This window comes from Pelodiscus sinensis, chromosome 13 (assembly GCF_049634645.1).
Source record: "Pelodiscus sinensis isolate JC-2024 chromosome 13, ASM4963464v1, whole genome shotgun sequence".
NCBI lineage: Eukaryota > Metazoa > Chordata > Testudines > Trionychidae > Pelodiscus > Pelodiscus sinensis.
Window position 1 is genome coordinate 29,323,259 of NC_134723.1, and position 23,266 is coordinate 29,346,524.

Consider the following 23,266-nt stretch of genomic DNA (forward strand, 5'->3'; position numbering starts at 1 on the left):
ACAGGGTCTCTCTGGCAAGTACAAGGGAGCCTGAGAAGAGAGAAGCAGAATTAGCCATCTAGTCTCCTGGTTTGACTGATAACTTTCAAACCCAGCTCAAAGAACTGCTGCCCCTGAACTAGAGAGCAAGCTGATCAGAAACATCCTGGTCCCATGGCACAGGCTGAAATCAGGAATAAGGGATCTCCCGGAAAAGGCTTTATTTTCCGAAAGATCCCGTCTAGACTGGCGCTTTTCTCCAGCAAAGCCCCGAGCTGGAAAAAAGCGGCAGCCATGTTCATGCAAATGCCACGGGGGATATTTAAATCCCCCGCAGCATTTGCAATTCTGACTTCTCATTAGCATCCCTTTTCCGGAAAAGGGTGCCAATGTAGACCCAGCCGCTGTGTCTGGACTACAAAGAAAAGTCAGAAAAAGATGCACAACTTGTGCATCTTTTTCCACTTTTCTTCTGAAAGAGGCTTTTCCAACATTTGGCCCATCTAGACTGGGCCAAATGTTGGGGGAGGGAGAAGGGGAGGAGTAGTCTCTTTCAGAACATCCCTTCTTCCTCATAGAACTAGGTTTACAAGGATACTGAAAAAACATGTCTGCTTTTCCAAATTTTTTCTTCAGAAAAGATGTGTTCCTTGGACCCAGCAGAGCTTTTTCAGACTACCTGATACCCTGGAGGCATTTTGCTCCCAGCTCTGGTCCTTTGCTGACCAGTCTAGAGAGCCATACTCAGGCTACTCAACTTATCAGCAGTGTGAAACTGGGAGCTATTCTGCTGGCAGTAAAGTTCATTAGCAGTCAGCAGAGAGGCCTGCATTCCGGGAACAAAACTTAATCAGTCACTGATGAATCAAGTCTGACAGAGGAAGCCAGGGGAAGGAAAGGAAAGCACCAAGGGAAAAGAGTAACAATCTCTGAAATCTGCTTTTAGAGAGGGGATGTGTGTCCTGGTGAATTTTAGGTTCCCAGATTTGAGAATATACTATAATCTTGTATGTCAGCAGTTCCTAACCACGGTCCACAGGCAGCTGTTGAGGCATGGTGGCTCTGGGGGCTGAGGTACACCACCATGGCTATTGGGAGAGGTGTGTCCTGTCCTGCCTCTCAGTCAACCAGTGCCAGGCAGGGGCAGGGTCTCCTCCCAGACGTGGAAGAGTGGTTCTCTGTGCAGCCTTAGAGCGGCTGCAACCTAGGTAGCAGTGCTCAGCTGGTGTCTGGGAAGCAGTGTAGGGCTAAGTGAGGGGTTTGGGGGAAACAGGCACTAAAAAGTGGGGGACTGGCACTAGGGATGGGGCTAATATTGGGAGGGATTTTAGGAGGGGCTGGGTGCAGTGGGGTTCTGGAAACAGGCTGGCACTGGGGCATCTGGTGGTAGAGGGCTCTAAGGAGCAGGGGTTTGGCACTGAGGGCAGGAGGCTGGCACTGGGGGGGGTTGGGTGCAGGGGATTCTGGGATCAGTGGCTGGTGCTGGGGGGTAACAGAGGGATGGGGACTCTAGGAGTTAGGGCTGGCACTGGGGGGTTTTGGGGACAGGGTATACCCCAGCCCCCAGAGCCACCACAAACAGCTGGCTTCAGCTGCAACAGCCACCCACCTCATGACAACTGACGGAGCTGAAACTGGCTGTTCGTGGCTACTCTGGGGACCGGGGCTTTTGGTGGACCGGTAACACCACAAACAGCTGGTCCCCACTATAAAATAGGTTGGGAACTACTCTTATATAGAACATAGGAATTACTACGTGAAATTGTATAGCCTATCAGTTATTTTATCTTTCTCCTTCACATAAAACTATGAGCCCAAACTCCAGAGCCTACTCACCCACAGCACTGAGCCTATGATCTCCAAGTGTATTAAAATAATTTTCCCTGTCAGAACGTTCACATGGAAGAAAACTTTGGCAAAACCAAAAGGAGTTAACTGAAGAAAGGGAAGAAGTGGAGGGAATTGGAAGAGAAGAGACACATTGCTGTGTTCACAGTACAGAAGAAAGTGTTAGGAAAGCGAAGAATGAATGAGAAACAGGTAAGATGCAGCAACTAGTGCAATAGATATGACACGCACAGACTCAAATCAGGTTAGGAATTAGGAAATAATTTACATCAGGTTCTTACTGGGCACCCTACACATTTAACTTTTGCACTTTAGTAAGAAAGTGGGTCTAGAGTACCTATTTTCATTAGTCTCTTGTCAGTGTCACTTCTTTCTCAAGACTGCAGTCTACTTACCTACCCTCATCTCCACTGGTTTGTTGAAATGTGACAAATCTTAAACTTTTCACTTCCCCTCCTAATCTCTCTCACCTCTGACAATTGAATTATTTGCCCCAGCTCTCAAACTTGAAATCATGGAATTAGCTTGGACTACTCCCAATTAGAAGATGGCCCAATTGTAATCAGGCATCTAACAATCTCCCTCTCTTCTATCTTCACTCAAATTCTGGAAGTCTCATATTGGGCTTACAGTAACCTTTTCCTGTCTTGACATAGCTTTCCCCTCTTCAGTCTAGCCAATTTAGTTACTTGTTGCTATACCCACATTTTCTCTCCCCTCACTAAGGCTACGTCTACACTGCAGGCTTCTTGCAGAGCATCTACACTGCACGTGTGTTCTTGAACAAGTAAATTTACACTAAAGCATCAAAAAAGAGGGCTTCTTGCGCAAGAGTTATTCCTCTCCCCAAAAGGAATAAGCTCTCTTGCGCAAGAGCTCTTGTACAAGAAAGCAGTGTGGATGGGCCTAGGGGTTTCTTGCGCAAGAAACCCCTATAGCTAAAATGGCCATCACAGCTTTCTTGCGCAAGAGAGCATGCACACGGCTCTTACACAAAAGCACACCTCTTGTGCAAAAGCACACGGCAGTGTGGACACGCTCTTGCGCAAGACCTTTTGCACAAGAACTCGTGCAAAACAATTCTTGCGCAAGAAGCCTGCAGTATAGACAAAGCCCAAGGGATTAAAAATTATCCAAGTTTAGGTGCAAGACTAAGAAAAATTCACAAAAAGAGATGTTTGCCACAAGTGTTGAGTTTCACTGTTTTAATATCATGAAATAAAAGTACAAAAACTTTACAGGTATATTGTTTATTACATGAAGATAGAACAGTTAACATTTGCATTTATTTTCTAGCAAAACTTGTATTACCAGTTACTCAGCAGTGTAAATACTAACCACTAATTTCATCACCAGGTGTGCATTTTGTTTTAGGAGGAAACTGCAGAGGTAAAGGCAACAATCTTGTGAGGCTTCATTATAACTGGAAAAAAATACTCAGCCTGTTTAGCAACAGAAGCTGTGCTCAAAGAGACTATCCATATTTAATACAGGTTTTACCTAGGAGGCTTAAGATATTTGAACTAGTCATCTTCTTGTCTAAGGGCTGTAATTGGGGATGTTCTTCTATTACAGTGTATTAGCATTTTGATGGCCTAGTTCTATATTTCTGCAAAGAAGGTGTGTGTGAGTGTGAGTGTGAGTGTGAGTGTGAGTGTGAGTGTGAGTGTGAGTGTGAGTGTGAGTGTGAGTGTGAGTGTGAGTGTGAGTGTGAGTGTGAGTGTGAGTGTGAGTGTGAGTGTGTGAGAGAGAGAGAGAGACAGTCAGTCATAGGGGATTGGGTGAGAATCTGCAGTCTTGACATAGCTTGTGCTGTTCATTGAATGAAACTCGCAGAGTGTTCTTTTCTGAAGACATCTTGAACTGTTATATGTAAAGTGCAGAAAATTCAGTAGCTCTCAATTGGCTAACCCAAACTTGATAATCAAGTTTATCCAAAGTGGATCTCTGGGAATGCTTGTGGGTTGATGTTGCCAAAGCAGTAATTGACTAAAAGAAAAACTAGGATTTTACTGTTTTCCCTGTTTGCTAAAATATCAGCTGCATGTCTTCCTCACCCCAAAAAGTTTACCTCATCAAGTGTATACAACACATCAGCAAATATGAAAGGAAACCCTCACAGTACAATAAAATGTCCTAACCTCAGTTTCATACATGCACCTCACATCTTTAGATAAACTCTCAAGTAAGAATTTACTTATGACAAATGGACTGAGTTGGTAAAAATGCTATGTCCTTTGCCGGACCATGTGGTATTCTTTCAAATAATTCATAATTTCATGAAGCATGCATGAAACCAAATTGTGAGTTTACAAATAAATAAAATGGTGCTCACCATTATTATTGAGTTATATATTTTATCATTTATTGAAATTATTAACTTAGTCCCTTCAGGATGAATTTTGGGGGTGTTTAAAATAAAAGTATTTGGAAATAGTAAACATTTAAAATTGCTAGAACTATGCTTTGTTTTTGGAAGGATCATCCTTGTTTCTTCTCTTTACATCCCAATTATAAACTCTAGCCATATCTGAGGGCATAGTTAAGGAAGCTGCTACAATGCAAAAAGATAATTAACTGCAGAACCATCCACATAGATTCACTCAAGTTAACTTTGCTTGTTTCAGTGATGCAGACAAACAATATAGAAACTGATTAACAGAACAGCTGTCTCCAGTGCAGAACCTTGATGCTGTGGAATTTCTGACAACTAATGGAGAAGCTATACATGGTCACTTCCCATCCTTCGTTCAGACAAGCTACATGTTAACAAGTACTTATTTTTGCACATACATTTCTCCCTTTGTGTTTACTTCCACTCTTATATGTCAAAGCTAAAACAGCTTCCGGTTACAACTTATTCTCAATTGGTTGCAACATTTGCCCATTTCAGCCACTCATGAATTTTTCAGCACTGAATGTCTAACATTGGCAAAATTTGAAACCTTAACAGCTCCCCTCCAGAACTAATAAATAACTACAGCAACATTCTTCAACTAGCAATGAGCACAGATCAGCGGCTCCCAAGCACCGGTCTGCGGACTGGTAGCGGGCCGCAAACCCCGCCTGCCGGGCCATCGCACTCTGCTAGGCCAGGCCCCTAGCTGCTAATGAGCTGCGCCCACTGGGGAGTTCCATTCCCTATAATGTGCTTGCCTGCGCATGAACAAGAAGTTCTCCTCCCGTCCTCCCACAGTGAGTGGCGCTGTGGACTGCCCTGATGTGCTGCGGCTGGAGCCGGGCCACGGTGAGGCTGTCCCTATTGGGGCAGCCTCACCATGGCTAGGGTGGGGCTGCATAGTGGGCGGCTGCCCCGTGTCCTTTCTGTTGCGGGAAGCGTGTTTGGGACGATCGAGCCACCAGAAACATGTGCCCGCCCCTGTTCCTTGTACTGCAGACACTGCCGATCCTGTCACTGTCACCAGGCACAGATACATTTCACCTCTGTATAAGACAATCAGAATGGCCATATTGGGTCAGACCAAAGTTCCTTCTAGCCCAGTATCCTGTCTACTGACAGTGGCCAATGCCAGGTGCTTCAGGAAGAACTAACAGAAGAGAATCATCATGATCCATCCCCTGTTGCCCATTCCCAGCTTCTAGCAAGCAGAAGTTAGGGACACTATCCCTGCCCATTCTGGCTAGTAGCCATTGATAAACCCATCCTCCTTGAACTTATATTGTTCTTATTGAAACCCTGCTATAGTTTGGGCCTTTCCATCATCTTCTGGCAAAGAGTTCCATAAGTTGACTGTGAAAAAATAATTTATTGTGTTTGTTTTACATCAGCCTCTAAATGTAATTGGTTCAGCTTCTTGTGTTATAGTAGAGAAGGAATCATTAACATTTCCTTATTCTATTTTTCCATACCTTCCATGATTTTGACGACCTCTAACATATCCCCCCATCCTTCAGTCATTTCTTTTCCAAGCTGAAGAGTCCCAGTCTTATTAATCTCTCCTCATATGGAAGCTGTTCCTTACCCCTAATCATTTCTGTTGCCCTTTTTGTACCTTCTCCAAATCCAATACATCTTTTTTTAAACGGGGTCACCAGGTTTGCATACAGTATTCAAGATGTGGGCATATACTGATTTTATATAGAGGCAAGATGGTATTTTGTCTTATCTATTCCTTTCCTCATGACTCCAAATATTCTGTTAGCTTTTTAGTTTTTAGACTGCCACTGCACATTGAACAGATATTTTCAGGGAACTCACCACAATGATTCCAAGATCTCTTTCTTGAGTGGTAACAGCTATTTTAGACCCCATCATTTTTGTATCTGTTAGGATTGTATTTTTCCCATGTGCATTACTTTGTACTTAACACTGAATATTATCTGCCTTTGGGCAACATAATGATCCAGTTTTGTGAGATCCCTTTGTATCTCTTTGCAGTCAGCTTTGGATTAGTCACTGTTTGCCCCAAGAACATTTATGAGAAGTTTAACAGTAGTGTTCCAAATACAAATCCCTGCAACACAACACTCATTCCTATATTCCCCTCCCCCCCCATTTTTAAGTGGAGTACCTGGCAAGGTTTTCTTGATGGTCTAACGATCCTTCAATTACCTATATAACCAGCCTTTTGTTATTCTTAATCACCTTGTCCCTCCCTCTTTTTATAACAAAGTCCCTGCCCCAAAGGCAAAGCTGCAAGCAGCCTAAACTGTTGCATTTAAGAACTCTCTTTGGAGTCAGGGCACAGGCTATAAGCAGACCTCAACTATTAAATCTGGGGGTTCAAATAGGGAGTGATGCTATTGGCCCCTTCGAGTCCCCTGCGTGTTAACCCTCCATCCACTGGTTTTCTTAGGGAAAGTGAGTAAGCAAAGCTGAATAATGCATTTCTCTTTCTAAACAATATTTATCTGTGTAGAAGTGAGAAAAATGTATACCAAAGTTTAAATGAAAGTTCTCCCCCACATCCATTCCACCAAAAGGATACTAACTTCTGTGGTGGTGAACTGATCTCTAAGAAAATCCAGGTCTTCCTCTAGTGACTCGAGATTTCTTGTGGCAGTAGACAGATTCTTTTCTAACAGAGCTTGAGCTTCATCAATATCATATTCAAGCATCACATTGGCCTAAGAAAGGAGATGGTTAATTTTAATAAGGTTTTTACTCTAGGTTGAAGGCTTTAAGGAAAACATTAACTCTATCCAACGGGAAGTTACAAACATTTTGGACGGTTTTTAACATACTTTTTAGACAAACTTACAGATATACATCAAAGCTATGCAAACAAAAAGCAGGTACAATGCAGGAATCCATGTGTGGCTTCTATCACCTCAGTATTTAAGAAGTAAAATCTGCAAAAGGCTTACAAATATTTCTACCCATGTCATTTTAAGTAAAAATGGATGCTTCTAACATTTGTCTTCAAAATAGAAGAGGGCTCCCTTAGCAAGAGTTTCTCCAAAACATTAAACAATACATTTAATAAAGTCTTCTGACAACAGCCAGATGCAACAGCAGAATGATCTTACTCTAGTATACCCAGTAACAGAAATGAACAAAACCATCTGATGCAATTTAGGAAGAAGTTCTATTTTGATATAAGCATGACAAATACAATGTTCTCTTGGTAAGTAAGTGAGTTCCCATGTAGAAAGACCAATAATGTCAAGTGAAGGTGCTGGAGACCTCAGAGCACTTTTCCACTTTGTGACAATAATGTACTAAGAGTTATACACAGTTTTTCAACTTTTATTTGGGGACCGGTGCTAATAATTTTATGTCTGTTTAGCAATTGATGGCAACAAATATTCAATGCAGAAATGCCCTTGGCCTCATATTTTGAGTTTTAAATGACACCACACCCAAAAGTCTGCAACAGCTTTCATGGAGCCAAAATTATATGTAAGAATTCTGCAGGCAAGCTCTTATGAAGATAGCAATCAGGGAGCAATCCTTTGGAAAATCTGATATTTAATAAAAGGATACTCCAGTTCAAATGAAGTTCTAAACATTTCCAAAACTATTGTACTTCAAGCCCTTACTAAGTGCTTTTCTTCATAAGGAAAAAACCCAACTAGCAAATGCTGCTGTGGACAGTGTTATTCTACACAAAGGGTAGATCTACACTGTGGCATTAAGTCGACTGACGTTACCTAGTTGGAGTCAGCTTAGCTTCAGTCAACTTTTATTGCACTGGGTCTATTAGAGAAATTTTCCTGTCAACTTATCTTACACTTCTCATTTCAGTGCTGGACCAGAGTCGATGGGAGAGCAATCTGCAGTCGATTTAGCAGGTATAGTGAAAACCCACTAAATCAATCTCCCAGGTGGATCAGGCTTTTGTGCAGATTAAATTGAGTAAGAGAGCATCACACAGCTCTGTGTGCAGCCAGTGTTTTGGTCCTAAACAGTTGATTCAGTTCTTGCATAAAGAGTTCAGGGACAGGTGGTCTCAAACAAACATTAGTTATCTTTACAGATAAGGCGACACAATATCCCTGCTAGATACTGCTTAAATACTTGAGATCTTTTCTGTTTAAAACCTTTGACCCAGGCACCTCATTATCTGCTTAGATGCAAAGTTTGTAAGTGCCCTATAAATAAAATACAAGACAAATACTTTCCTCATTTGAAATACAATGTAGATACTTTGTGAATAAGATTGTAGGAGGCTATATATGACTAAGCACACTGAAAACAAACAAAAACCTTAGCAGACGTAACTATCAAAACAGACTACTTTATTGGGCATATCCTTCAAGGCAGTGTGGACTGGTATTTGGAAGCACAGTGCAATAATGAAATACCTATAATTAATCATTCTGATGAATTTTATCTTAAAGAAAAGCCAAATCAGAATTTATGGCTCATTAGAATGTTAAATATGAGCACTGAGCAAAACAGATTAAATGAAGCTCCTAACAGGTTTACATTTCCCTGTCAGGTTTTATTGTTACAAACAGTAGAGCCAATGTAAACTGCAGACTAGCTATACAAGATAAACTAAATGATTAAAGGATTAAAAAATATAACTTACGAAGGAAAACAAATAATTGGGTTTTTTAGTCTGAAGAACAGAAGACTGAAAGGGGACATGATAACAGTTTAGGTATCTAAAAGGCTGTTACAAGGAGGAAGGTGAAAGATTATTCTCCTTAACCTTTGAGGAGAAAACAAGCAGCAATAGATTTTAATTAAAGCAAAAGAGGTTTAGGTTGGACATTAGGAAAAACAGGGTGGCTAAGCACTGGAAAAAACTGCCTAGGGAGATTGTGGAATCACCATCCTTGGAGATTTTTAAGAGCATGTTGGACAACACCTGTCAGGGATGGTGGATGGTGCTTGGTCCTGCCAGGAGTGCAGGAAACTGGAACTGATGACCTCTAGAAGTCCCTTCCAGGTCTAGGACTATCATGTTCTGTTGCAAGCATAATCAACAAGATTTCTAGTAAAAATATTCACATCTCAGAATTTATTGACAGTTGTTGGTCATCACACAAAGTAAGAAAAAGCCAACTGAAAATATACAGTTATGATTAGAAAGTCATCTCTTCCTCAACAGTTCTAATCCAGGTGATTTTTAGTCATATGGACTATAGTTATGCAAGTTACTTGTCCATTAAATAGTAGGAACTAGATTCTGAAGACCTTTTCGCACTCAACTCACTGGAGGCTGGTACAGGGACCAGTTACTGGATCACTAGTTTTTCTAGTTTTGACCATAATTACACTTTTAGAAATTACATCAGGTACTTAACTTTCCTCATACAGGCAGTCCCCGGGTTACGTACAAGACAGGGACTGTAGGTTTGTTCTTAAGTTGAATTTGTATGTAAGTCGGAACTGGCATCCAGATTCAGCCGCTGTTGAAACTGACCAGCAGCGGGTGAATCGGACACGCCTGGGGCAGAGCAGCTGGGGTGCTGCTGGGTTGGTCCCGCAGCACCGCTCCTCGGCGCTACTGGACCGACCAGGCAGCACCCCAGCTGCTCTGCCCCAGGTGTTCCCAAGTCAGCCGCTGCTGAAAGTGATCAGCAGCTGATTCCAGGAAGCAGCTCTGCTTCCGGCTTCCTGTAGTCAGCCACTGATCTGTTTCAGCAGCGGCTGACTTGGGGATACCTGGGGCAGAGCAGCTGGGGTGCTGTTGGGTTGGTCCAGTAGCGTCGCACCTCGGCGCTGTGGGACCAACCTGGCAGCCCCCCAGCTGCTCTACCCCAGGCGTCAGCGAGAAAAGCCTGGTCTGCTGGGAGGGAGGGGGGGTGCACTAGCTGCGCCCCCCCTCCCCAAGCAGACCAGGGAGACACGGAGCAGCTTTTCTCGCTGCGGAGGATGCAGGCGGCGGGATCGCCGCGGTGCGTCTCGGCGGTCTGCTGGGGGAAGGGGGGGGCGCAGCTAGTGCGGTGTTCCCTCACCCCATTTGTAAGTAGGGATCTGACATAAGTCGGATCCACGTAACCCGGGGACTGCCTGTACTTCATCCAATTGCATTAAACTCAGTGATTGTACAGAATTTTGACCAACTATGAGGAATAGAGAAACCTTACGAACCTACCGATTTAATTGTTTAAAAAATAATTTGGAGAAATTAGGTAGCTACTTACCCCCAACCATAAACAGACTTTATCCGTAGGAGGAACTGATGCTTTACAGTAGAGGTTATCTGCCAATAAAAACCTGGTCTCCATTGGGTTTGTGGATTCCTTAAGATAGATCACAGAACTTGAAGTTGCTACTTGCATTGCAAATGGTTAAGATAGCAATACAGAAACTACAGTAAAAATATTTTTCTGCCTTTTCTCTTTTAAGAATAGTAAAAGCTTTTTTAAATCTAGCACATTGGGAGAATGCCGGGTGGTGGAGGGGTTAAATATTCTGGTTGATTTAGGAGATCTGAGTGAGAGAGAGGACTCTGGTGCGAGGCAGGGGGATGGCTCCAGAAATGAGGGATTCAGGATGTGAGGTTTGTGCTGGGGCTAAGGATGTTAAGAGGTGGGTAATTCGCTAATCATGTAGTTGATAGTATTATTATCGACTACACGATTAAGGGAAGAAGCGCTCAGTCCTGGCTCATGCGGGTAGGTCCCGGACCTAGCGAGAGTCGGGCTGCCTGCCTAGATGGAGCAGCCCCAGCCTGGGCCACCACGGACAGGAGCTACTTCACAACAGCCTCCCCTTGCCCCCTCCTTCCCCGCCGCTCACATTGCTGCCTCTAATAGAGGCAGCAGTGTGTGTGTGAGGGGGAGGGAAGGCAGGTGGCACCAGAGGGCTGGCACGGGGGGGGGGGGGGGGGGGGGGAAGGGGGAGACCGCCTTTTAAGCTGGCTCTCCCCAGCACCAGCTCCTGCTTCCCCCACACCTTGCTGCCTCCAATAGAGGCAGCAGGGGGATAGGGAAGATATGCGAATAGTTGACTCAACTACCCGATAAACCTATGCTTATGGTTGGTTTCATTGAAGGAGAGGGGTACGGGCTCCCACTGGGGTGGAGTCAGGGATGAGGGGTTTGAGGTGCAGGAGGGGGCTCCAGGCTAAGACCAAAAGGTTCAGGCTTGGCAGGGGAGTTTAGGTGCAAGAGTGGGCTCAGGCCTGGGGCATGGAATGGATGCAGGGCATTGTCTTGGGAAGGAGTTTGGGTGTCAGAGGTTCCTGGCCAATGGGAGCTTTGGAACCAGCACTTGAGGTGGGGCAGAGCATGGAACCCCTGTGTCTGTTCCTCCATCTAGGATCAGCAGGGACATGTCATTACTTTTGGGGAGTCACGCAGACCAAAGTAAGGAGCCTGCTAGCCCAACACCAACTGGTTCTAAAACAGAATTTCAATGAAAATCAGAAATGTTGGTTTATAGAACTTTCCAAATGATACAAGGCTGGGTAGCAGCTTTTACTATCATTATGAATACTCAATTCGGTGGGGCGGGAGAAACTACAGCCGGTCCCCGAGTTGCGAACGGTCGACTTACAAACAGTGCGGTCGTGTGTAACTCTATGGGGTCCGACTTACGAACAAACCGAGTTATGACCAATTGCTTGGTCTGTAACCGATCTGTAAGTTGGGAAGAGACTGTACTATAAATTTTTACTTCAAGACAGAAGTTAAAATCCCAAGATTGATGAAACTATGCTGTAAGATGCTGATATTCTACACTCATTAGAAACTGCTGTAAAGATAACAGCTTGGGCTCCATGGACTATTAAGTGGATCATTTGCAGTTATTAAAAGTGAAGTCGAGAAGGAGAATGTTAACTTTCTGAAAGATAGTAAATAAAATTATATGCCTTAAAAATAATTCCACTATACTTTATAAAAGCATATAAAGTGTATCCTCCGAAGAAGCATTTATTGAAATGTTTTCTGCAAGTATGGAAAAACTGTTAGCTTTATTTATTCATACCCCATTATATAATTGAAATAGTTTACCTTTTTCTTCTGCATATGTTTTAAAATGTCTAATGTCTGTTTAATTTCAGGAATCTGACTTTTTAGCCTGTGAATTAATAAGTCATAATTAAGCACTGTGCACATATAGATTCCCCCAACAATTATCTATTATAAAATCCAATCTTTTTTTAATTGTACAAACAAGTTCTACAAGCCTTCTCTGTTCATTTTAATAAGGTATTAAAAAGTCATAATTAGGCCTAGAAGTTAACACAAACTCTTCACTTCTGAATATACAAGAGCTCTATCAAGGGAGGCTAGGTATATCAGGCATGTTCCAACATTCTAATTAATACAATGAATGCAAGAAAAATTTGAATGGAACAAGCATATTTTACTCTGAGCAAAGAATTAAAATTAGAGCCGGTTAGAAATTCTCCAGTTGAACGTTTTCCAGAAATGCTGATCAATCAAAATTGAAAGTTCTATTTGAATGTGGGAATTTGGACAAATCTTTTGATGGAAACTTGCCTGCTTTATTGCCAGCTCTCCTACTTGTGCATTTGCCTCTTTGGCAAGACCAGACTCCCCTGCAGCTTGCCAGGTTGACTGTAAAGGCCGACACTTGACTAATTGATACATAAAGATCCCCATCAATAAAAACACACCACAGTATCTGCCTTTGTTACTTCTTGCAGCTTTCTCCAAAGTAGCATTGAGTACAATTAACAAAAGCCTTGTCAGTTTCATGACCCTATTCACTTACAGGCAGCAGTAAGATCTGACAATTATTTCAATTTCAGTCAGCTCCTTAGGCTTACAAGCAATTAGGTAGCCAAGCAGGCAGGCCGTCACAGTATAGTTCCTAGGTCCTGGGCAACTTATTTCAGCAACACCAAAAAGTTCAAGTCTTTCAACAAGACTTGATGTCTTTCTGAAAGATAACTTCTGCTTGAACAAGAAAAACCCATGTGTTCTGAAATGCCATCGTCTGTGCTCTCAAAAAATTAGTGATTCTATCTTTCCTTCTCCAAGCTTACTTATTTTAAGGCTGCTGGATGAGCTGGTACTACCAGTTAAAATTAAGAAATGGATTGCAGTAACTATTTTAGTGAACACTAGAGTTATTTTCGGGGGAAAAAAGGAAATCTACAATTCCTCCCACATACCGACTGGCTTAGCGAGTTCTATATTATTGAATTAATGGAAAAAATGACTGTTAGAAACACTTGGGAAAAATGAGGATGTCTTGTCATATATGAAAATAATTATTACTTTTGCAGTTTAGTATAAATTAGTCCTGGATAGTCATAGTTTATGTTCTCTCATCTATTTAGTCACTTAAGTGACCGATGTCTTACATAACTTCTGCATGTCTGGGTTTTTTGTTTTGCTTTTTCCAGGTTTACCAAACAATGTATGTTGAATTTTGTTACATTTAATGCTATTTCCCTCTTGTATATATATTTATATAGATTGTTTTATTGTGTTTTTATTTTATATAAAAATAAGTTTAAAAAAGTTCTGGGATTGCTGTAAAGTGCCTTGGGGAAATTCTATGAACTATGCTATGCAGGTGATCAGACTACACAATCACAGTAGTCATTTCTGGCCTTAAAGACTATCAAGCTTTAAACAAATTTACTGACATTGCTCATCAGTCTATGGAAAAAAGGAGAAACTGCATCTTTCCAAATTTACTGCATTATTTCCATTGCTAGCACCCCGTTACTTAAAGCAGTTGGAAATATTTTGCAAAATTTAACCTTTTTTGAAGTCTTATTTTTCATTTCTAAACTTTGAAAAAATTGTAACTCACCTTCTTTTCTTCTGAGCAAGGTTAAGTTCCATAAACTTATACTTCTGATACTGTTCATCCAGTTTCTTAAGTACTACATCTGCAGTCTCATTTCCAGGTTGTTTCATAAAAGAATCTACATCCTCCTTTAAGAAAAAGATAAAATTAAGACTTTTATAGAAACCCAAGATCTAATGATATGAGAGATATTAAGTAGAAAAACGTTATTCTGAACTAAAATCATTTTATGCCTTAGTTCAATAATTTTCCCTTGATATATCACTCATCTTTGCTCGCCGCAGGATTCCCCAATGGTCCCAGGCTCCATGTGGCACTTTTGCCTTTGAAGTGTAGCAACAGCCTGATGGCTTTTGCTACACTTCAAAGGCAGAGGCACCCTATAGACTAATCGAATAGTTGATGCAAAATGCATTGATTTGATTAGTCAGTCGACATTTAACATCCTTATTCCATTCTTTACTAATTTAATGAAAAAACCTGTGCTGTTAATACAAACTCTGTGTGTTAATGATATTTTACTGCAATTATATTTATTTAAATAGGCAGGCAAGTGGTTTTATTTCCAGAGAGACTCACTGTGCACTTGGCCCAAATAGGCAAGTGCAATCAACCTGCTCTCTCAGCATAGAGCCAACAGCAAAATGTGAATGACAAGCTTCATCTGAAGTAGGAGGAGCTCACATGAATATATCAGGAGGCAGCAATCTACAAAGTCCAGTGGACATAACACTACACCAGGAGTCAGGATATCACATTTCAAAGATGCCTTTTATGTAGCACCTTCTGGCTGAGAGGCACCATATAAGCATGATATATAAACACAAAACTTCATCTTCCCAGACTAATTTCTTAACTAGGAACACCACATTCCTACTTCTTGAGGACAACTTGCAAAAGTGTATTAAGACCAACTTGTAAAACTGATTCACAAAACCCCACAACAGACTTCAAGTAGCTCTTTCAGGTAAAGAGATCCCAGCTGTGGCACTGAACTCCTTGGGCTGCACTAACAGGGTTAATTCTTAGTCTTACTTTCACTTGGGAATATCAGCAGCTCCCCTTTACCTTCTCCATCTAGAGATAAACAATCCACTACTTTGTCACAATTTGGTTCTCTGATGGTCTTTTATCTGACAATAAGGAGTTACACATTTAGTTAACTCAAAGAGCATGCACATTTATTGTCTATTTCCAACTTAGCCATTGAACAAGTGTGACACTCCATATTGAATCACTCTCTTTTTAGACAATGACTCACAATAAACATTCTGAATAATATACTAAGTCACCAATACCTTTAACACTTTTTAATCAACCCACATATCAGAGAATTGGCTGCCTATGTGAGAGGGGCTGCCAGAAATGCAGACATCAATAATTTCAAGGCACTTCAAGAAAGATTCAAGATGGCGCCTCCATATCCCTTCTGTACCAAACTAATGTCTATTTCTAAATATTGCAGCATGACACCGTAAGGACGAGATGCTCTGTAAGGGTGCATCTACACAGCACCCTAAATTCAAAATAAAATATGCAATCTGAGCATCTTATTTCGACTGAATTTTGAAATAGTATATTTTGAAATTTGGCGCATCTACACAGCGCCACATTTCTATTTTGAACTATACAGCAACAAGTCAATAGGATCAACAGCATTCATTCAGGAATTCTAAAGGAACTTGAGAATGAAGTGGACAGGCACTTAAAATATGCAGTCTCTCAGTAAGATCAGCTACTATGCTACAGGACTAGACCAGGGATGGGCAGAATCAGGCCAGGGGACTAGATCAGGCCAGCCCAACTGATGAGTAGAGCATGCATACTTATAGCTGCCACCCTGTGTTCAGCTGCCTCTCCCCACACCTTGCTCCATCCAGCACCTGAGCTGCTTCAGGAGTCTCCTGCTAGGTGTGCAGGGGCAAGAGAAAAGAGGAGTTCTGCAGTCAGGGTCCCCCTCTAACGCTGTACTCCATCTCTGCAGATAGGAAGAGGAAGGTACTCCAGTCGAAAATAGGCATGCCTGTCCTTAGAAACAGTACAGTGTTTCTAAGATTTCAATGCTCGTGTGTCACACACACACACACACACACACCTCACACTATCTCTGCAGAGAGTGTGAGGTGGGAGACAACAGAAAAGGACAGCTTTTCCTGCCTTAAAGAGACAGAGTATGGCTTCTCTCAAACTTATACAGCAGCAGCCAGTACACAAACTATGTCACTGCCACATGCACAGAGTCACTATCACACACACACTCAAGCTGTCATAAAGTCTCTCTCCCTGCTCCGTTCCCCTCCCGCACCTCTTCTGCCTGAGCCCTCACCCCTTACAGCCCATGACCATATACCAAAAATCATGAAGTGGCCCCTCCCTGAGAAAATTATTGCCCATCCCTGGACTAGACAGTAACATGCTGCAAAAGTGATCCTGAATACTGGAAACCAGTTAGCAGATTACTTTAACTATTTCCTTCAGTTTACTTAGCAGTAAAGGAATATAAGACACTTAAATTCACACGATATAGTTGTCAGACCAACATGGCTTTAGTAAAGGAAAATCATGATTCTTCATCTCCTCGAGTTCTGTGGTGAAGCAACAATATATTGGTGGGGGGAGGTGAGGGAAGCTAAGGAACAAAATGGGTCTCCCTCACAAAGGAGTAATAAGGAAGATTGCTGCTGCCGTGATCAATCTTCTGGAGTTCAATTTAGTGAGTCTAGCTAACACTTGTTAAATCAAACTCAAAGGGCACCCCCACTTCTGTCTGGTATTCCTCCTTTCACCAGAAGTAAGGGAAGCCAACAGGAGCATTTGCTCTTGTCAGCCTTCTGCTCGATTTATGGTAAGCTGACTCCAGTTATGTATTTTACATAGCTATAGTTGCATACCCTAAGCCATCTGCTGGGTCTACTGTAGACCTGGCCCAAGTAATTATGGCCAAGTGGTCATTCTGTCATACATTAGAAAATGGAAAATTACTGGGAGTTTGGTGCACAGATACTTCTGAAAATCCCATCAGATGCTTCTCTACATATCTAGGAACCTAAATACTCTTGAAAATGTGTGGAAGAAATAAAAGCAAAGAGTAGAAAATAAATGGTAACTTTGTGTTCTAACAAAAGATGTTTAGTGAGATATAGCCTAAGGGCCCAAACTGGAATGTTAATAATCTGGAATGGGAGATACGAGAAAGTGCAAGATGGTTTAAGATTTTCAAATGACACTGTTTAGGGCTGTGCTACTCAACTTTAGAAGCCCTGGGGGCCACAATGATACTCTCAGAACATGCCAAGGACTGCAACTTAAGTGTGGCTGCATATACATGCAAGTATATGACAGGTATGGATACAAAGATTAAGGCAAGACTACACAACATGCAGGCCTTATTTAAGTCAGTTCTGTTGATATTAATAAAATGCAATATTTACCCGATTTCCACCCATATGACAGCACTTTTAACGAGCTATGATAGTCCAGGAATTTAACTACTAAAATCCATATCAACAGAAGACCATTATATTGACTACTTTTGTGTTTTGGCTCCCACCCACAGGCCATGTGTTAAACCCCGCATAAACCCAAACTGCACCACGGGCCACATGTTGAGTAGCCCTGGTTTAGGGCATGAGAAATACCATAAATAGGAGAGGCGGTATCTTTTTATTGGACCAACAGCTGTACTGATGGAAGGGACAAGCTTTAAAGCTTCATGGAGTTCTTCCTTAGGTCTGAAAAAAAGCTCTATAAATCTCTAAGGCATGTCTCTTCCTAAATGTTAAACAGTTGGACAGATAATGGCAGATGCATTTTCTAGCAGTGAATTTTAAGGAAGTAACATGGGGGAAAGTAACTTTAAATTAGGGATGTTAAAATGGGGGAGGGAGGGGAGAAGAGGTTTTTTGGAAATGTGTAACCGCTGAAATTTTCAGCAAAGAATGGAAGAAAACGTGGGAGCCAGTGCTTGCGAGGAGCCGGCTTTTAAGCCAGCTTCTGCATGCCCCTGTTTCCTTCCTCTGTGCTTCTGACTTGTAATCATAGCCAGCAATACAGGGAAGGCATGCGGCTCCCGAGGAGCTGTTTGCGGGGAGCCTGCTTAAAAGCTGGCTCCCTGTGGGCATCAGTTCCTGCCTCCCCACCTCCAAGCACTGCTACCTCTGAAATAGAGGCAGCAGCATGGGGAGAGGGGGAAGAGGGAGAGGAAATATTCAACTCCCACCTGCCTCCCCTGTGCTGATACAGAGGCAGCAGTGGTAGGTGGGTGTGTGAAGTAGCATTGCATATAACTATTTTAAAAAGTACACTATTACATCTCTACTTTAAATATGTACTGACATCCAGGGCTCCAAATTAACTATCATATTCAAGAAGAGATCTAGATGTCATTACTGACAGCTCAATAAAAACTTCTGCTCAATATGCAGTTGTAGTCAAAAGACCAAACAAAGCAATAAGTTAAAGAACTACACTGTGAAGTAATTCTGAAACTGTATTGACTTTATACAAACTGATGGATAAATAGCCAACAATTTTTAAAGGGTTGAGTGATTTTGTGGGCCTAGTTTGTCATGTAGGAGAGGGTAGGTGCTCAGCTCTTTCTAAAAATCAAGGTGTCCAACTGAGCACCTAAAGCAGGAGTGGGCAATAATTTTTCAGGGGGCCACTCTCAGAATTTTGGTAAGTGTTCACAGCCACTCTTTTCTATCATATTAATCAAGGGGTAGGGAGGTTTGGGATGGAGTTTGGGCACAGGAAGGATTTCCAGGCAGGGGATTGAGGGACAGGGAACTGGGAGGCAGTTTGAGTCCAGGAAGAAGTTCAGAGATGCAACAGAGGGCTGGGGTGCTGAATGGGGTGTGAGGTGCATGCTGTGACCCTAGGCAGGAGGCCCTTGCCATAGGTGGCTCCCAGCTGGCAGCACAGTAGAGCTCTTAGGTGGGCAGCGGGCAGGCTACTTGCATGCCATTGTGGCCTCACACCACCCAAAGAGTGGTGTGGCAAATGCTAGCAGCAGCAGGCCACTTCCCGGGGCAACATGGTCAGGGCTATGGCAGGCAGGCAACCTGAGTGTTGTGCCCTGGGATTTTTAGAATCCCAGAGGATCATAGTGGGCTGGAGGGAAATGTTTGGTGGGCCATATTTTGCCCACCCCGACAAAGTCACCTTTGAAAATCCTGGCCATGGTGATCAGTTTTGCACACATGTAAAATAATACGTAATAGAAATACAAGGAATAAGGGAAATGATTAGAAGAATGTGAAGTTAGAAATATGAATAGTAAATGTGTTCATTCTAAATGTGGTAACAATACCTAGAAACTTAATGACTCAGCACTCAAAGCATGAATGGTCATGTTTGGCTTTTAAGTCCAAACTGTAGCTGGTCCTAGAAAAACATATGACCATGCGACCAGGTTCTGGGATCCATCTTGAACCTGGTAATTTTTCATGTGGTGGGACGCACTGAAGAAAGAATTGTCACCCTGGGGAAAAGTCTATTTAAGCAATCAGACTTTGTCTTCAACCCGCTTTTGAAATTGTCTGGCCCACCCTAAAAGGATACTTAAGGAACTCTGAAAAGCTGTAGGCCCAAACTAGAGTAAAAATCAACTCCGACAAAGCTTTAACCTGAGAACAGCTGTTAAGGTAAGAATTTGCATTACCTTAAACAGCTTTTTTGTTCATTGTAATTTAGTAACTTACTTTTATCAGACTGTTCTCATTTGTAACCAGTTAAATCCTACTTTTTGTACTTAATAAAAAACACTTTTATTTATTATCAATCCCAGTGCAAATAACTGCTATGGAGGGCAACCACTGTGCATCTCCTTCTTTCATTGATATAGTGGGTGACCTTTATGAGCCTTCACTATGTAAAACTTCTACAGAGTACAACAGATTCATGTGGGGTTTTGGTCCCCTTTAATGATTGTTCTCCTGGATACTGAGTCCTCAGAGCCAAGTCCTACCAGAGCTGAACTGCTTCACTGTCTGTGCTGCTCCGAAAGGGGGCGGTAACCCCAACTCTGTACCTTGTCTAGAGGAGACTAGAGAATCTGGCCCAGCATTATTGGGTAGTGGGGAACCCCAGAGAGCAGGAAGGCAGGCATCATGGTCAGCACATCAGGAGACAACACTAACCATCATACAAGGATTCTAGCAATTTTTTGTGAAACATTTAGTATTAGCCACTCTTGAAAACTGGACACTGAGTCACAGTCTGCTACTCTGAGCCATTAAAGCAAATTCTTTGTTCCTAAAATTATTATGAATTTATTAATTTTTCCTATAGCCTCATATTATACAATATTCAGTCTTTCTATTAAGGTTTTTCAAATTCACTTTTCCTTTTTTTTAAACAACAATCTAAAGAACTTGCAAAGGCAATTGCCTATCTAACTTAAACACCATATGGCCATTGGTCATCAATTTTCAGTCTAAACTTTATAATCAAAGTAAGTTGATCATAGTGCAGATTTATTTTTCCTCCAACTTTTGAAGGAAATTCAATAGAACAAAAAAAAAGCACACCATTTCAAAGATGTGAGATGCTGTTTAATTTTCTGAAAGGAAAAGAGTTGGCTCCCCACCTTACAGTCAAAAGAATTTCTCTCTACGGGACATTCGTTTTCCTCAAAAACTCTGGAGATATCAAAACACTTTAAGAAAAAACAAAGCACTTCATATTGAATACTGCTGCTTTGAATGTAGAAGACAAACACCGAACCAGGGATCATCACACAAGATCCTAAAACACTACACAAAAGGAAACCTCAGATACCAACCCGCTCCCTGGACACACACTCATGTCCACCAAACACTTCCTCAGGATCCAAGCCTGGAAGCAGGCAGACACAGCGCTGAACCCAGAACTGCATCTCTCACCCCCACGGGCGCTCCCAACGACTGCGGTCAGGAGTCACAGCAATTCGACCTCGGCACAGAGGGAGAGAGCAGGACCCGCGGCCTCACCAGGGCCGGCCGGTTACCGCAGGAGCGACCTTCCCGAACCCCCCTCGGCCTGAGAGACTAAGCAGCCGGGCCGGCCTCCCTGCCCCTGGAAACGGGGCCCGCGCCGCGGCTCACCCGGGGGGGCGATGGGTCAAGGGGCAGCCCCGGCGCGGGCAGGAGGATCAGAAGCCGCAGGTGGCTGCGAGCCCTTCCCCGCCGGGCCCTGGGGCGTGGCCGAGATGGGCCAGGTGCCCCCTTTCCACGCCGCTCTCTGGGACCCCCGCGCCGGGAACCGGCCCAGCTCCCACCCGGCGCCGCCGCCCGGGCTCGGCCTGCCGCCCCTCCCCCCGCGGCGGGGCGCCGGCTGCGGCTCTCACCACGAACACCGCCTCGGGGATGCCCAGGTGGCCCCGCTTTCCGCCCGCGGGCGCCTCGCCACAACAAATCTCGCCGCTGGTGGCCGCCGCCATCTTGGGGAAACTGACGGCGTGCGCGCGTACGTCCGAGCAGCCGCCCTCCGGCCGCCGAGCGCAGTGTACGTCACTGCGTCAGCGTCACACCCACCGCTCCGTCACGGCCATTGGCTGCCGCGCTTTGACGGACAGGGGAGGATACTGATCTAGTGCTGCCCCCTTGCTCTGCCTCTGCTGTGCTGCCCCCAGGGGAAAAATGGTACAGGGCTGAGTCACGCCCAGGGCAGTATTTCTGCTTAACACATTGAAGCTCTTTGTTACAATATCTTGCTTGCCACTGATGAGACCTTGGCGGTGACAAACTGAGGAGAGGTTGTGCTCATGACAGCTCATGATGATATATGTATATAGAAAAAACCAACAAATGGTCTGGTAGCAGTTACAGACTAACAAAACCTGTAGATGGTATCATGAGCTCTCTTGGGCACAGCCCACTCCTTCAGATGACCGGAGTTATGAGTTTGGGATGAGTACACTGGAAATAAATGCGGGGTGGGGGAGAGAAAAAGGGAGGGGGCTGGAAGACAGAGCATCAGTAAGTATCTGGAGAATGGGTACTTAAAAGCAGATAAAAGTCCCCGGACACTACGTTGACGTCTACACTGGCATGGTCTTGTGCAAGAACTCTTCCAGAAGAGAGTGTCTACACTGGCATATGCATTTGCACAAGAGATGTGCTTTTGCACTAGAGCTTCCATGCCACTGTAGACGTTCTCTTGCGCAAGAAAGTTCTGATGGCCATTTTAACCATAGGGCTTTCTTGTGCAAGAAATTCATGTTGCCGGTCTGCACTGGCCTCTTACACAAGAAGAGTTGCGCAAGAGGGCTTATTCCTGAGCGGGAGCATCAGAGTTCTCGTGCAAGAAGCACTGATTTCATACATTAGAACGTCAGTGTACTTGCGCAAGAATTCACGGCCAGTATAGACAGGATCAGTGTAGAGCAAGATTGCTCTAGTATAGACACAGCCTACCAATTTAACAACCATTGAAGGAGCTAACAGCTCTCTGTGTAGTATCCTTTCTAACAAGGGAATCTATCTATTGACTTGGATTTTTATTTGCTTTGGTTTAAGTACCCATTCTCCAGATACTTACTGATGCTCTGTCTCCTAGCCCCCTCCCTTTTCCTTTCCTCTCCCCTCCCCTTCCCCCCTCTTATTTATTTTGAGTGTACACATCCCAAACTCATAACTCCGGTCATCTGAAGAAGTGGGCTGTGCCCATGAAAGCTCATGATACCATCTACATGTTTTGTTAGTCTATAAAGTGCTACCAGACCATTTGTTGTTTTTTTTCTGTAACAGACTAACTCGGCTACCCCCTGAAGCTATATGAAGGTTCCACAGAAGGGTTTTGTTTTTGTTTTTTTTATGAGAGATTTTGTGTTTTCCTCTAAATTATTGTTCTTTGGGGCAATGTTCCCTCTCATCATTTCCATCCACGTGCAGAATAATTTTTGTCTATGTACACCAAGACACATGTGAATGTGCAGCACTGGTAGAAATAAAACCCTCCTTGAGGACACTCTGTTAATCAGGAGGGCAGCATTTGAATCTCTCCTGATTGACCCACAAACACAGCTTACGGCAGGGACTGCTGGCGGACTGAAAAATCAGTCATGGGCTGCACACAGGTGAGAAGCAAACAATGTTTTAAAAATATAACACCACCTCACTTACGTGGTCCCCGACTAAGCAGCAGAAAGACACTACCTGATTTCCCCTTGTACACCAGTGCTGGGGGAGGGGGAAGGAGACAGGCTAATAGATTTTATGGACCCCTCTAGGCTCTGGAGTTTGGCCAAAAGAAGGGGTTCATTGTGTGGGAGGGGGACTGCCAGCAAGCAGGATTCAGGTGTGG

At 43.3% G+C, this 23,266-nt stretch overlaps 1 protein-coding gene across 1 annotated transcript; it reads right to left on the bottom strand.

The window, feature by feature from the left end:
• Window positions 1-3,017: 3,017 nt before the first annotated feature.
• On the bottom strand, window positions 3,018-21,465 carry VBP1 (VHL binding protein 1). Its single transcript, XM_075940958.1, has 6 exons — window positions 21,309-21,465; window positions 13,985-14,109; window positions 12,205-12,271; window positions 10,390-10,488; window positions 6,777-6,915; window positions 3,018-4,357 (listed from the first exon to the last, which is right to left on the bottom strand). Exons 1-6 carry the CDS (start codon window positions 21,399-21,401, stop codon window positions 4,287-4,289), a joined length of 594 nt encoding a protein of 197 aa, XP_075797073.1. The 5' UTR covers window positions 21,402-21,465; the 3' UTR covers window positions 3,018-4,286.
• Window positions 21,466-23,266: the final 1,801 nt, after the last annotated feature.